The sequence below is a fragment of the Rhinoderma darwinii genome, chromosome 1, assembly GCF_050947455.1.
Source record: "Rhinoderma darwinii isolate aRhiDar2 chromosome 1, aRhiDar2.hap1, whole genome shotgun sequence".
Lineage (NCBI taxonomy): Eukaryota > Metazoa > Chordata > Amphibia > Anura > Rhinodermatidae > Rhinoderma > Rhinoderma darwinii.
Window position 1 is genome coordinate 637,676,250 of NC_134687.1, and position 16,439 is coordinate 637,692,688.

Sequence of the window (16,439 nt, forward strand, 5' to 3'; positions counted from 1 at the left end):
AGGGAGAGGTATAAGAGGAGGACTACAACTCCCAGCATTCCCCTGGCTTCAATTCTCACACAATTGCTGACAACCTACAGAAGAAGAAAACACTGAATCCATTAATTCTCCAAACAGCACAGGACCCCGCCCCCTCATGTCACGTGATCATCACTTCTCCACACAGCACAAGAATCCCGCCCCTCATGTTACGTGATCATCATCAAAGGTCCTTCATCCAGCACTTCTGTCCACTTATAAGCTCCGCCCCGTCACATGGTGGTGACGTCATCACAGCTCCTTCATCGACCACATCTCCGCTTCACTTATAAGCTCCGCCCCTGCTGCCCCGGTCACATGGTAGTGACGTCATCACAGGTCCTTCAGCTATTGCCGTGCAAGAGGTAGAGAGAGAGCTGTGCTGGTCGGGTGTTCCCTCTGTTATCAGACACCCCTGTATGAGCGTGTATACAGAGAGCTGTCAATCATTGCGTGACCCCGCCCGCTGAATGCTTCAACCCAGACTGAGCAGCGATTTAACCCCTTTAGTGCCGGCCTCTTTGGGGTAAGTACTGCAGGAACTTCAGCACACCTCCCAACTTTTAAGTATCACAAAGTTGGACGCGTTGCAGAATTTTTCTTTCCTTTTAAGACACGCCTCTATTCCCACCCAATCCCCGCCCATACACACCCGGTTCAGCCCACACTGTCATGCTCCCATAGTGCCTCCCATACAGTATAATGCCAAATAGCTGTGCCCTCTACCTGCCACCATACATTATAAAGCCAACACAGATGCCCCCATGCAGTATAATGCCCATACAGATGCCCCTATGCAGTATAATGCCCATACAGATGCCCCTATGCAGTATAATGCCCATACAGATGCCCCCTATGCAGTATAATACCCATACAGATGCCCCCTATGCAGTATAATACCCATACAGATGCCCCCTATGCAGTATAATACCCATTCAGATGCCCCCATGCAGTATAATACCCATACAGATGCCCCTATGCAGTATAATACCCATACAGATGCCCCCATGCAGTATAATACCCATACAGATGCCCCTATGCAGTATATTGACCAAATGATTTTCCCCATACAGCATAATGCCCCCATAGCTGCCCCCATACAGTATAATGCCCCCTTAACTTCCCCTAGTGCCAGTGCCCTTGTAGATAGTGACACAGTGCCCCTATATAGTGCCACAATGTCCATGTAGACCGTGCCACACCCCCTTGAAGATAGCGCCCCCTGTAGATAGTGTCACACAGCCCCCCTCCCAGGCAGTGCCACACAGCCGCCCTCCCTGGTAGTGCCACAGAGCCCCCTGTAGATAGTGGCACTGCGATTCCGCTCCTAGAAAGAAGCCCTGGTGTCACTGTGGACAGTGACGTCATGGGCTTCCCCGAGCACAGCGCTTACAGTAGCACCGTGCCTGCGGAGTCCTCCGTGATCGGAGGAGCTCCCTCTGCTCCTCCGCTATGAACTAATTCTGAAGCAGGGTGCTGATGGTTCCCTGCTTCAGAATTGGGTTCAACTGTATCTGCATCCTACAGATACAGTTGACAGCGGGACATACCCCCGGCCGCCCGGGACAGCGGGACACCACCCGGAATCCGGGACTGTCCCGCTGAATCAGGGAGGGTTGGAAGGCATGACTTCAGAGAGCAGTAAGTTGTTATTTCTGGTCTTTGTAGTGATTTGAAGTTTTGTGGGACGAGTCGTATTTTGTAATGACATAATATTATTCACTAACTTTTATACCATACCTCCCAAACGTCCCATATTCCGGCCGGTGTCCTGCTGTCTCGGGCAGTCAGGGGTATGCCCCGCTGTCAACTGTATCTGCGTCCTATGGACGCAGATACAGTTGAAACCAATTCTGAAGCAGGGAACCATCAGCTCCCTGCTTCAGAATTAGTTCAGAGCGGAGAAGCAGAGGGAGCTCCTCCGCTTGCCAAGGACTCCCCAGGCACAGCGCTACTTTAAGTGCTGTGCTTGGGGAAGCCCTTGACGTCACTGTCCATATATGGACAGTGACGTCAGTGGCTACTCCTGGAGCGGAATCCCCGTTGCCAAACCTAGAGGAAACCCCTGAGGTCACTGTCCATATGTGGACATTGACGTCACGGGCTCTTTCCGAGGCAGAATCCTCAGCCAGAGTCGGAAATGGGGATTCCACTCAAGGATTAGCCACTGATGTCCCTGTCCATATATGGACAGTGACATCAGGGCTTCCCTCTAGGAGCGGAATCCCCGGCCTATGCTCTGGTTGGGGATTCCGATTCTAGAGGGAGTCCCAATGGTGCTATCTACAGGGGGAGTGGTGCTATCCCCAAGGGGGTGTGGCACTATCTACATGGACACTGGCACCATATAGTTGCACTATTTACAGGGGACACTGTGGTGCTATCTACATGGGCACTGTCACTATCTACAAGGGCACTGGAACTAGGGGTATCTAAGGGGGCATTATACTGTATGGGTGCATCTACAGGGGTATTATGCTGTATGGGGGCAGCTTTGGGGGCATTATACTGTATGGGGCATTATACTGTATGGAGCAGCTATGAGGCATTATGCTGTATGGGAGAATCTGTAGGCATTATACTATATGGTTGCAACTATGGGGACATACTGTATGGTGGCAGCTATGGGGCATTATACTTTGTTGGGGTAGCTATTTGGCATGATACTGTGTGGGCTGAACCGGGTGTGTATGGGCGGGGATTGGGTGGGATTAGAGGCGTGGCTTAAAAGAAAATAATTTCCACGACACGTTGCGAACGTCGCATCGGTTGTCCCTCTTTGTGATACTTGAAAGTTTGGAGGTATGTTATACATTTTTTATTAATGTCGTTCACCGTGCGGTTTAAGGGAATGTTCACACGTAGCGAATACGACCCACAACACGCAAGGAAATCACCCCGAATATTCACCCCAAATGGTGGACGTATAATCCTCCCGAATATCTTCTACAGAAATACAACAAGGCCGATCCTTACTTCTCCGAGCGTTACCATAGCAACACGTCCCTGCTCTTCCGGCTGCTCTGTGTCCAGGTGACCCCTATAATGACATGTGACATCCCCAGCCTGTGATTGGCTGCAGTGGTCACATGATGCCTTCTTTTTTTATATATGTGTAACCTGCAGCATTGCTGTGAACGGCGCGGTGCAGCCTCAGAGGATTCTGGGAACAATGGCGTTTGTTCTCTTTCCCATTGAACTCAATGGGGAAATTCTGCACCGCAGGTTAACCCCTTAAAGAGGCTCTGTCACCAGATTTTGCAACCCCTATCTGCTATTGCAGCAGATCGGCGCTGCAATGTAGATTACAGTAACGGTTTTATTTTTAAAAAACGAGCATTTTTGGCCAAGTTATGACCATTTTTGTATTTATGCAAATGAGGCTTGCAAAAGTACAACTGGGCGTGTTTAAAAGTAAAAGTCCAACTGGGCGTGTATTATGTGTGTTACATCGGGGCGTTTTTACTACTTTTACTAGCTGGGCGTTCTGACGAGAAGTATCATCCACTTCTCTTCAGAACGCCCAGCTTCTGGCAGTGCAGACACAGCCGTGTTCTCGAGAGATCACGCTGTGTCGTCACTCACTTCCTGCCCCAGGTCCTGCATCGTGTCGGACGAGCGAGGACACATCGGCACCAGAGGCTACAGTTGATTCTGCAGCAGCATCGGCGTTTGCAGGTAAGTCGATGTAGCTACTTACCTGCAAACGCTGATGCTGCTGCAGAATCAACTGTAGCCTCTGGTGCCGACACGATGCAGGACCTGGGGCAGGAAGTGAGTGACGTCACAGCGTGATCTCTCGAGAACACGGCTGTGTCTGCACTGCCAGAAGCTGGGCGTTCTGACGAGAAGTGGATGATACTTCTCGTCAGAACGTCCAGCTAGTAAAAGTAGTAAAATCGCCCCGATGTACGCACATAATACACGCCCACTTGGACTTTTACTTTAAACACGCCCACTTGGACTTTTGCAAGCCTCATTTGCATAAATACAAAAATGGTCATAACTTGGCCAAAAATGCTCGTTTTTTAAAAATAAAAACGTTACTGTAATCTACATTGCAGCGCCGATCTGCTGCTATAGCAGATAGGTGCTGCAAAATCTGGTGACAGAGCCTCTTTAACAACCAGGCCATTTTCTGTTTTAGTTTTTCCCTCTCCGTCTTCTCAGATCTATAAAATGTTAATTTTTCTGTCAGTCCCGCGGTGTGAGGATTATTTTCTGCGAGACGAGTTGTATTTTTTCAGGGCGTCATATAAAGTATCACATAATGTCACTGCAACTGAAAAAACTTCTTTGTGGGGTGAAATGGGAATAAATCTGTGATTCCTCCATTGTATTTTGGGTTTTGTTTGTACGGTGTTCACCGTGTGATAAAAACGTCATAATAACTTTATTCTGCGGGTCAGTACGATTACGGCAAAATCAAATTTCTATAGTTTTACAATGAAAAAAACTTATCGTTAAAAAAAATTTGTTTTGTGTCGCTAAATTCTCAGAGCCAGAGGTCTTTTATTTTTCCGTGGATGGAACGGAGTGAGGGCTTGTGTTTTTTTTTTTTTTTGGGATGAGCTGTAGTTTTTGATCACTTTTTATTACTTTTCTTCTTTTTTTTTTTTTAGATCTAAGGTGACCAAAAGACTCGAATTTTCGTTTTTTCTTTGTTTTTTACGGCTTTCACCGTGCGGGTAAATAACATTATATTGTAATGGTTCTGACTTCTTCACATGCGATGATACCAGTTGTGTTTATTATTTTTGTTTTTTTTTACGTTACCTAGGAACGTGCTTTTGCGGCCGCAATTCCTCCGAAAATTTACAGGAGAATTGCAGCCCCATTCATTCTTATGGGGCCATACACACGACTGTGGTTTCCACGGTCCATTCATGGCCCAGGAGCCCGGACCGCAGAAAGAACGGACATGTCTTATTACGGCCGTGTTCTGCGGTCCAGGCTCATAGAAAAAAATGGACGCAGTCATGTGCACGGCCCGCGATTTTTTTCGGGCGGCTCGCGCGTGACACTCCGCGGATGGCCAACCTGAAAATCACGGCCGTCCACATGGCTACGGTCGTGTGCATGAGGCCTTAGAGAAAAAAGGGAAAAGGTTTTTTTATATAATTTTTTATTTCTGTACATAACTAAAAACGTTAACTATTTTTAACAATTGTTTTACTCCCCTAGCGGGACGTGAACTATTGATGATTAGATCGCCGATACAATACACTGTAATACTAATGTATCGCAGTATATCGTGATTTAAGATTAAGGCCTTAAAGAGTCTCTGTCACCACATTATAAGTGGCCTATATTGCACATGATGTGATCGGCGCTGTAATGTAGATTACAGCAGTGTTTTTTATTTAGAAAAACGATCATTTTTGATGGAGTTATGACCTATATTAGCTTTATGCTAATGACTTTCTTAATGCCTAACAGTAAATGAATGGGGAGAAGTGTATGACGCTGATTGGTGACTGATTGGTCAGCGTCATACACTTCTCTCCACAACGCTCACTTGGTCATATAGTAAAACACTCCCAGTTGTCCATTGAGAAACTCATTAGCATAAATCTAATATAGGTCATAACTGCTTCAAAAATGAAAGTTTTTCTAAATAAAAAACACTGCTGTTATATACATTACAGCGCCGATTACATTATGTAGAAGATAGGCCACTTATAATGTGGTGACAGAGCCTCTTTTTAAGAGCAGCAGAAAGATGGCAGACATTCATTACCTCCCCAGGCTGCCATGACAACCATCTGCACCCCGTGATCACGTCGAGAGGAGCCGATGAGCTGTCAGAGAGGACCACCCCCTCTTTCTTAGACTCTACAGTCATTATTGACCCCGGTAGCTAAGTAGTTAAACGTCCATAATCGCAGTTCTCTCAGGTTTCCGGCCTTTGCAGCAGGGTGTCAGGTCTTCCCTATGGCATGTGAACAACTCTTGATTAGTAAATGTCCTGTGCAGGAAGGGGTTAAATGAGTAAAATACTAATTTATACTGCATCTTACCCCACAAAACAATGTATCACTCTGCTCCGCTCCACCTGCCCTTCTGCACCACGGGAGGTTTCTGTCCTGCGTTACGGTTTGACAGGTTTACCGCCTGACATGATGATAAGAGATCGCACTCTATGTTCCCTTTATATATAATGTCACCTCAGCTGCTGCAGAGTATCATATCAAACACTGACTGCATAGTGTGCATACTTCCCAACCGTCCCGGATCCGGTGGGACAGTCCCGGTTTCTTACCGCTGTCCCACCGTCCCGGGCGGTGTGCAAAATGTCCCACTGGGCGCTGCATCAAAGCAGCTGATCGCTGCTGACTGCAGCAGCGATCAGAAGAAGGCAGGAGTCTTGCGACGGTGTTCTCACTGGGATCGATGCCGGCACGGGAGTGGACCAGTACAGTCACCTGACCTGTCACCTGACATCACCGGTCAGGTGACTGGACTGGTTCACCCCCGGGCCGGTATCAACATCAGTGAGAACGCCGCTGCAAGACTCCTGCCTTCTTCTGACGGTGAGTGACGTCAAAGCAGAGCGGAGAGTGACAGCAGTAGGGCCGGCCACCTCTACCGCTCTCCGCTCTGGCGGCATTGTGGCACAAAGTATAAGGGGGTAGTTTTGCGCTACCTACTGGGGGGGGCTGTGTGTGGTGCTATCTACAGGGTGTGTGTGTGGCACTATCTACAGGGTGTGTGTGTGTGGCACTATCTACAGGGGGTGTGTGTGTGGCACTATCTACAGGGGGTGTGTGTGTGGCGCTATCTACAGGGGGTGTGTGTGTGGCGCTATCTACAGGGGGTGTGTGTGTGGCGCTATCTACAGGGGGTGTGTGTGTGGCGCTATCTACAGGGGGCTGTATTTGATGCTATCTACAGGGGGGGCTGTGTGTGGAGCTATCTACAGGGGGGGCTGTGTGTGGAGCTATCTACAGGGGGGGCTGTGTGTGGAGCTATCTACAGGGGGGGCTGTGTGTGGAGCTATCTACAGGGGGGGCTGTGTGTGGAGCTATCTACAGGGGGGGGCTGTGTGTGGAGCTATCTACAGGGGGGGGCTGTGTGTGGAGCTATCTACAGGGGGGGGCTGTGTGTGGAGCTATCTACAGGGGGGGGCTGTGTGTGGAGCTATCTACAGGGGGGGCTGTGTGTGGAGCTATCTACAGGGGGGGCTGTGTGTGGAGCTATCTACAGGGGGCTGTGTGTGGAGCGATCTACAAGGGGGTTCTGGTGGATGATTTTTCCATTGACCGGTAGCAGAGTTACACAACTGAAAAAAAAAAATCCCCATCATGTAACTTTGCTACCTGTCAATTGAAAAGTCATCCACCACAGGGTCTCCCTCTTGACTTTCATTGTTCTCAGCCTTTTGGTTTGTCCTGCAGCTGCTGCCGCCGTGATGAGCAAATGTTATACCCAAGATAGGAAAAGTAACATAAAGACGACATAACCGGATCCATAATATCTGTGATATCCAGACAGTCTAGAGATCCGCAGTGAGAATGTGCGCGTGTTATTTGCAGAAGGATCTGGCTGTGATTTGATGTGTTTATTCGGGATATTGGGCGTGGCTTAAAATGTCCCTCTTTTCCGAATTCAAAAGTTGGGAGGTATGATAGTGTGCACCATGTCTTGTGAGATGTCAGCAATGTCTCCCCAGTATCCGCCATGTGTCAGGTTGTCAGGAGTCAGGTCTTTATTGTCTGGGGGGGATATGTCCTCATTTTACTCTTCTCATCTGAGAGATATGTCGCAAATGTCTGATATATGGGGGTCCCACCTCTATGTGGAGAACGGGGGTCCCCCGACCTGCCTGGTGAGGTGATGACTACATCCAGGTGGAGAATGAATGAGAGGTGACCACACATGTGCACGACTTTCTCTATTCACCTGTATAGGAGGTCCAGAAACAGCCGAGCACGGCCAGAGGTGGAGCCGCATCTATCGGACATTTCTGGCATATCCTGGGGAGAAATGTCCGTGTTGGGAATACCTCTTTATTCCTTGTGGTGATGGCTCTGAGAAGATGTTTCTCTCAATGATCAATAAGTGAGGTTCGGTATGTAACACATGATGTTGTCCCCTGTATGATTTCCATTTTCTCCTTTCTTCATAAAGACGTCTGCAGTACTAGATCCTCCAGTTCCTCTAGTTTTCTCATCTTCTCCTCCACAACGTTCCTTCTCCTGAATGACCCACCAAGGATGGACAAGGACAGGAACGAGATGAGCAGAAGAATATTAGACTTCACCCTGGAGATCATCTACCTGTTGAGCGGAGAGGTAAACTTTTCTACATTATAGAACAAGTCCCACATAGGGAAGGGACAATACATAATAGGAAGTAATAGGAAGAATCCAGTGTCCTGTATAACAGCGTCCAGACCTTCCAAGTGACGTCAAGAAGCTGAAGATCAGCCACCAATATGGTCAGTTATGTGTCATGTCACCAATGCAGCAATAGTAATGTTGTAGAGCAATGAGAATGGCCAGGAGGATCAGGATGACATCTATATAGAAACATAGAAGATGACGGCAGGAGGAGAGCACGTGGTCCATCTAGTCCCCCCCCCCCCCCCCCCAATATTATTTCCTTTTGAGTTTTGGCCTCGTTTTATTTCCTCAATGTCTTTTTGTAGGTGAGGTCTCCAGTATTACAGATGTGGGTCACTAGAGCTCTATACATCGGGGTCACAATCTCCCTCTTTCTACTGAGGGGGGAAAACTGTGTTCACTTCTCTAAGTGTCTCTCTCCATACACAGGAGTACACAATAGTGAAGAAGACATCGGGTGACTGTACGACTCCCATCATCCATGAGTCAGGAGGATGGAGCAGTAGTCAGAGCCCCATCACAGAGCCTCCCCCTCACTCCCGGATACATGAGAAGAAGATCTTAGAACTGATCTACAAGATGACTGAGCTGCTGACTGGAGAGGTGACACTGCTGGGAATACTGGGAAATTCTACAGTAACAGCACTGGAGGTGTCTGAGTAATGACTGTGTCATTGTGTGTGTCAGGTTCCTATAAGATGTCAGGATGTCACTGTCTATTTCTCCATGGAGGAGTGGGAGTATCTAGAAGGACACAAGGATCTGTATGAGGAGGTCATGATGGAGAACTACCGGCCCCGCACATCACAAGGTGAGAAGAGTCTTGTTGGCCATTATTGTGGGCATATGTGCCCACATGGAAGCTATAGTACCATCATGTGCAGGTGTGTTGCCCCCAATGAGACAATTGTCATCCACCTCATGGGGGGTTTTGTCTTCCTCTGGATCAACACGGTCGGATTATAGGTTGCACTTGATGGACTTGTGTCTCTTTTCATCCTTATTAACTATGTAACACAGAATGTATGGAGCAAAATTTACCACTAATATAAAGTACAATGTGTTCTGCAAAAATAATCTCAGAATGACTTGGATAAGTAAAATCTTATTCCCACTTATGGTACATCCACACACGGCGTAAACACTGCGGAACGTCCGACTGGATTTTCTGTGTAGAAATTCTGTAGCATTTTCACAAGAGAAATTGACATTCTGCACCGCACTTCTTTTCTGTGTATTTTATAAAGGTGTACATAACCTCAAAGACGCTAATAAGCAGGTGACGCCCTGACGTTTTTATTGTGGTTGGCAGGGAACTCTTAAAATAGAGGCGCCCTGTGTCCCGCCACTCTCAAGTGTATCCACGTCCACAGATACAGTTAAATACTATGGAGGAGCAGGGAGCCGTCGGCGCACCACAATTCGCTCTGGTAGGCCACAGTCTACTTTAGGTCTGCAGCTTATGTGGCGCAGGGACCTCACTCCCCTTCTTTGCTATGAACAGTCTTTTCATAAAAATTCCAACCCCCCAAGGTCAAATACACATTTGTCCGTATCAAACTCTAGATAAGAACTCCGAAAGACACATAGCTGGTTGAGGAACAAAATCAGGATTAATATACTTGTCTTAAAGGAACAATGACTTCTTATTCACTAAAATGGAAACCAGATGGAGACTCCATGCAAATGGACGCTACACAAAATGAAATAATTGAAACATAGGCGCAGGGACCTTGTCATCGGTAGGGAGGACCTCAACATTGTAATTTCGGCTCTGACCAGTAAACCTAAAAGTGTTGAGAGAAGTGTCTGATATATAGACAGATATACAGTAGTCATGTATTCAGTCACTGTGTTTCCTACAGATGGATCGAGTATGAGAAATTCGCCAGAGAGATGTCCCAGTCCTCTGTATTCCCAGGACTGTCCAGAGAAAAATCACAATGTCCAAGAGAATCATCAGGTAGATGAAGCTGAGCCCTATACCAGATCTATATAGGGGGGTGTGGAGGTTTTTGGTCCTGCGGTCATAGATGTGGTCATAGATTTTGGCAGTTTCTTATGTTGATCTGTTAGATTCTTCGCACTCTCTGCTGTATTGTACTGAATTGTTACATATGTGAAATCAGGGGGAAGATTTGACTATTATTAAAGTGGAGGATGAAGCAGAAGAAGAGTGGGTGAGGGGCGATCAACCGTGTAAGAGTGAAGTGGAGGAGGAAATTCCAGGAGGTGTTACCACAGGTAAGTAATGGTGAATTGGGAGGTTTGTTAAGGTGAGGTTCCTCCTTAGTTCTACATTACAGTAACACGTCAGACAATGTGTTATACATAGTGCAGGACCTGAGGGAGCTGTGACTGCACATACAAGTTCTCTACAAGGTGTTCTATGAATCCGGTCATGCACTAGGCTTAGCATTAGATTTTGGGGGGCACCAGCTGTGATTAACAGCCGGGATCTGAAAAAACTCAGTTTAACTACTTAAAGGGAGTGTGTTGTCAGAAAATGACCTATTGTTTAAATCAAGTTTTCATGTTAAACATATTTTTTAAGATACTTTTTTTTTTTTTTTCTACATCCCTCTTTATTTAAAGATAATCTTAAAAACTTGCATTTTTCCCTCTGGCCACTGAGTCTCATAATAGACTGACCCTTCCTGTTCTGTAGAGATTACTTCTCAGCAGTCCTCTCATTATCACAGGCAGGATTACAATGACAGGCAACACCTATATATAGATAACACAGGATCCACCATTCATAATAGACTGACCATTACACTGACCGGTAACTCCTATATCCTCAACATTGAAATTGCAACACTATAAGGCTGTGTTCACACAGAGTTTTTTGCAGGAGGAAAATTCCTCCTGCAAAAACTGCTCCAGTAGGTTTTTGCACAGTGGTTTGACAAAAACTCGTCAAAACACTCGTCGAGGTTTTTCTTTTCCTCTTTCTGACTCATTGAAATGGGGTTTTGGAGGTGGAAACCGCCTCAAGATGGGTCATGTTGCTTCTTTTTACCACGACGAGTTTTTTTTACTCGTGGTAAAAAAAACTCGTCTGCCTCCCATTGAACTCAATGGGAGGCATTTTCGGGCGTTTTTTGACGAGTTTTGCAGAGCGGTTTCTGCGCCAAAAAAACGTATAAAAAAACTCTGTGTGAACAGGGCCTAAGAAGGAAAAGTTTTGGCATTGTGGAAATCACAGGATTGATATACATGTTAATGATATGCAAATTATGAAAAAAAATGGAAAGCAAATATTCCAAACATCTTGGTTTATTCAGTATCGAGTATGAGTGCCACTCGCAGAAATACACGCACTTCCACGCACTTCCGGAGACGCTGCAGGCCATGAAAGCACGTTTAGGCCACGCAGGCTGCTCACATCACAGTAGCACTGTCGTTGCCTGGCGTTGTCCTGTTGAAAAACGGCATTATGGACACTTTGGAGGAAATGGCCGTACAACTGGTTCCACGACCAAATCAATGTAACGCTGAGCTGTTATTATACCTGAAATGAAGCCTACCACACTCAGACCATAATCCTGGGAGTAGGACCGGTGTGACTATCCCTTGTCAAGGCCTCTCCATGGCGTTGCCGATGTGGTTTTCAGACCAATTTCCGGCTATCACTGTGCCCGAGACAAAAGCGGGACTAATTGCTGAAGTGGATAGACTTCTATTTCTTCCTCCATTGCCGTCTTGCTGTACACCATGATCGCCTTTAAGAGCGGTGGCGTGTGGTCAATGGCACATCTGGCTCATAGCCCAATGTCGTTCAAACACCTTCTGAAGGTTTGTGTCGACACTGGTTACCGCCCTAAGCATGGGATGCGACGTCCAATTTATCTTGCAGTACAGAATGGATCACTTAGCGCCATTCTTCCAATCAGACGATCCATCTGTGCCGAGGTTCGCCTCTGCGCACCCTTTGCTCTTACTCCCGTTCGTTGTTGTTCTCCCAACCTCCAGGACTCAACGTTGAACAGTGCTGACATCTCGGCCTAGGCGCGTATCAATCTGCCGGAGTAATATACCAAGGTCTCTGAGTTCAAGGATTCTGTCCCACTCAGTTTGAAACAAGTGGCGATAACTGGCACGTCATCGAACAGGATGCATCATACAATCATCCTACACCACTTGATCCGCTTGATTTTTGAGGTTTCATGTGGCTAAAAAAGTTTGCTTTCAATCCGGCTTTTATGCCCCTCTAACATGCCACAGATCGGATCTAGGTGCTTGAAAATTGGGTAATTTGTAGATCTTAGTGTAATGGCTGCCGCGCCGTTCCCCGCCTTCCCCACAGCCTCTGCTCCGGTTCCTGCGCCCTCCATTACCGCATGCTCATCTCGAGCTCCACTTACCCGATCTGGACGCTCTTCTTGCCCTGGGCGGCATCAGGTAAGTGCATCCCTTACCTCCCTCCGCGGCCGTCATCCTCGATGTGCGACTGCAGTCACTAGAGGGCGCAAGCGCTGACTCATTCTGTCTTAAAGGGCCAGCGCGCGCCTTAATTCAAAATGCTTCCTATTTAAGGTTCCTCCTTCCTTTCATCCATGCTTGTTCAACCAAGTTCCCCGTGAGTTTCTCTGTGCCCTGGTTCTCTGTTTCCTTCCCTTCTGCCGTTGTCTGGATTTCCCGTTGCTGACCTCTGACTGAACTTGTCTTTCCTTGCCTGCCGCCTGCCTTGACCTATTGCTTCCATACCCGTTACGCCGCCTACCGCCTGCCTTGACCTATTGCTTCCATACCTGTTACGACGTCTGCTGCCTGTCCTGACTTACGCCTTTCCATCCGACCGCCTCTACCCACTGTACCAAGCGTTGCCTGGGTTCCAAGCACCATCTCCCAGACGACACCGAGGATCCACGAACAAACCGGTGAGAACCGTTATATTTAGAGACACCTGCTACTTCCTCAATTTGCATAACCTTACGGCTTGCCCTACTTGGTACTGCAATTTCAATGTCGAGGAGTGTAGATAACAGAGGATCCAACATTCATAATAGTCAGATCCTTCCTGTTCTGTAGAGATCACTTCTCAGCATTCATCTCATTATGATCACAAGCAGAATTACACTGACAGGTAACGCCTCTATATATAGCCCTGCACAATGACCTCTGCGCAAGTCACCGAGCACGACTAGAAAACTGTCCCGTAGAAGTCAAAGGTTCAGCTCCAGACTATTGTTTCCTATGGTCCATGTAGCTGCTGTAAAGCTTATCTCTAAATGTTAACAGCTGCTCAGGTGAGATGGCTGCCTTCATAATCATGTACAGAAAGTAGAATTAAAAAAAAGTCCACAATAAGAAAAGAAAACTGATTAGAAGGAAGATTGTTTTAGTTATTTTGTAAAAAAAAAATTAGAGATAATACATTCCCTTTAACTCCTTAACGGCCAAGCTTTATTTGGCCTTCATGACCGGGCATTCTAATTTGTTTTTTCATTGTCGCATTTAAAGAGTCATAACTTTTTTATTTTTCCATCAACACAGCTGTATGAGGGCTTATGTTTTGCGGGATGGGTTTTATTTTTTAATGTCATATTTTTTCATACAAATAATATATTGATCAACTTTTATTAACTTTTTTTGCATTGTTTTTTGCGGTTTAAATTTATGCAGTTCACTGTGTGGAGCTAGTAACATGTTACCTTTTACTGTATGGGTCGGTACGATTCAGCGATACCACATATGTATAGGATTTTTATGTTTTACTACGTTTGCACAATAAAAACGCTTTTAAGCAAAATTATTTGTTTTTGCATCTCCACTTTCCACGGTCTATAACTTTAGTATTTTTCTGTCGATGTGGCCATATGGGGGTTTGTTATATGCGGGACGGGGTGTAGTTTTCATTGGTACTATTTTGGAATACATGGAACTTACTGATTAACGTTTAATAAAAGTCAATTAAAAAAAAAAAAAAAAAAGTGTTTAGTCACCTGAAACCAATATAAAAAAAGACATTCGCTCTGGTAGGTCACAGTCTGCTTTATGCCTGAGGCTTACAAGGTGCAGGAACATCAACACAGGGGGTGAGAACCTCAGCAGTGTAATTTAAGCTCTGATAAATAAACATAGAAGTGTTGGGAGAAGATATATAGACAGATATACAGTAGTCATGTATTCAGTCACTGTGTATTTCCTACAGATGGATCCAGTATGAGAATTCCACCAGAGAGATGTCCCAGTCCTCTGTATTCCCAGGACTGTCCAGAGGAAAATCACAATGTCCCAGAGAATCATCAGGTAGATGAAGCTGAGCCCTATACCAGATCTATATATGGGGGTGTGGATCTTTTTGGTCCTGCGGTCATAGACGTAGTCATAGATTTTGGTGGTTTCTTATGTTGATCTGTTAGATTCTTCGCAATCTCTGCTGTATTTTACTGAATTGTTACATATGTGAAATCAGGGGGAAGATCTGAGTTATATTAAAACAGAGGATGAATCAGAAGAAGAGCGGGTGAGGGGCGATCAACAGTGTAAGAGTGAAGTGGAGGATGAAATTCCAGGAGGTGTTACCACAGGTCAGTAATAATGAATTTAGAATGTGAATTCCGTAGTTTTTAGACCTGTCATGGTTTTGCTTTTTGAACCACATACCTCCCCTTATTCCTGGCATCTTCCCAATTCCAGCGCTGTAATTTTATTCCTCCCCCCTACCAGTTGTCCCGCTACAGCCCTTACTCCGTTTGGTGCCTAATATGCTTATTGTAAGTAAAAGTACAGAGAGGAGGAGACCTCATCTCCCCTCAGTGGGCGTTGCCTCGTTCATTGCTGTGGCGCTGTTCAATCAGAGCGGACCGCTTCACAGCGATGCAGAAAACTTGCTGATTTTGTGAGATTTACTGCAGGTATCCTGCATCGCTGTTAGTCTATCCGCTCCAATTGGATAGTGATGCACGAGGCAACACCTACTGAGGTCTCCTCCTCTCTGCATCGTTACTCAAAATTAGCATATTAGGCGCCATATCGAGCAGTTGTAGCGTGACACGCGGGGCAATAAAAGAAAAAACCATGATAGGTCCTCTTTTTAAGGTGAGGTTCCTCCTTAGTTCTACATTACAGTAAGGCTGGATTCACACGAGCATGTTACGTCCGTAAAGGACGGAACGTATTTCGGCCGCAAGTCCCGGACCGAACACGCTGCAGGGAGCCGGGCTACTAGCATCATAGTTATGTACAACGCTACGTGTCACTGCCTCTCCGTGGAACTACTGTCCTGTACTGAAAACATAATTGCAGTACGGGACAGTTGTCCCGCAGCGAGGCAGGGACTCCTAGCGTCGTACGTAACTATGATGCTAGGAGCCCGGCTCCCTGCAGTGTGCTCTGTCCGGGACTTGCGGCCGAAATACGTTCCGTCCTTTACGGACGTAACATGCTCGTGTGAATCCAGCCTAACACTTCAGACAATGTGTTATACATAGTGCAGGACCTGAGGGAGCTGTGACTGCACATAGAAGTTCTTTACAAGGTGTTCTATCAATCCGGGCATGCACTAGGCTTAGATCAGATTTTGGGGGGAGGGGCACCATGAGCCTGTAAAAATGACCATATGCTATGATACATTAGTTATGCAGTGTATTGAACTAGCGATCTGAGTATCTCTAGTTGAAATCCCCTAGGGGAACTAATAAAAAGTGTTAAAAATAGTTACATTAAAGTTTTCAGCGATCTCTGTTCCTGGCCGTTAGTCCTGGGTGTCAGCTGTAATACATAGCTGACAGCTGCCTTAGTGCCTGAGCCCGCTCCATACAACTCCCCCTGCCCTATGACGTATGGGCACGTGATGGTGCGTTAAGGGGTTAACTTTAATTTGTAGTTTTTTTTTTTTTGTTTTTTTTTAATTCACAAATAAAGTTTATTGTAAAACATCAGAGGTAAATACAGAGCATTGAGATGTGTCGACAACATGTCCACTGCAAGTACAAAAGAACACAATAATTCAATACAGTAAGTTAAGACAATTAGGACAGTGAAAGATATCGAGTAAAGAAATGTCGTACAAAACAATTGCATACAAAATAATACAAAGCGAGAAATGTATCTGGTAATTATTCAGTC

At 46.1% G+C, this 16,439-nt stretch overlaps 2 protein-coding genes across 2 annotated transcripts in view; both read left to right on the forward strand.

Moving 5' to 3' along the window:
* Positions 1-265: 265 nt before the first annotated feature.
* Positions 266-9,026, forward strand: LOC142693876 (oocyte zinc finger protein XlCOF29-like). Its single transcript, XM_075847610.1, has 3 exons — positions 266-544; positions 8,149-8,312; positions 8,793-9,026. Exons 2-3 carry the CDS (start codon positions 8,235-8,237, stop codon positions 9,024-9,026), a joined length of 312 nt encoding a protein of 103 aa, XP_075703725.1. The 5' UTR covers positions 266-544; positions 8,149-8,234.
* A 34-nt stretch (positions 9,027-9,060) lies between these two features.
* The window catches only part of LOC142666631 (uncharacterized), a 49,569-nt gene continuing 42,190 nt past the window's right edge, over positions 9,061-16,439 (forward strand). Inside the window, exons 1-5 of the mRNA XM_075846804.1 lie at positions 9,061-9,174; positions 10,229-10,326; positions 10,493-10,607; positions 14,521-14,618; positions 14,785-14,899. Of these exons, the coding sequence (XP_075702919.1) occupies positions 9,090-9,174; positions 10,229-10,326; positions 10,493-10,607; positions 14,521-14,618; positions 14,785-14,899 (511 nt within the window). The 5' untranslated portion in view covers positions 9,061-9,089. The remainder of the gene's footprint in view (positions 9,175-10,228; positions 10,327-10,492; positions 10,608-14,520; positions 14,619-14,784; positions 14,900-16,439) is intronic.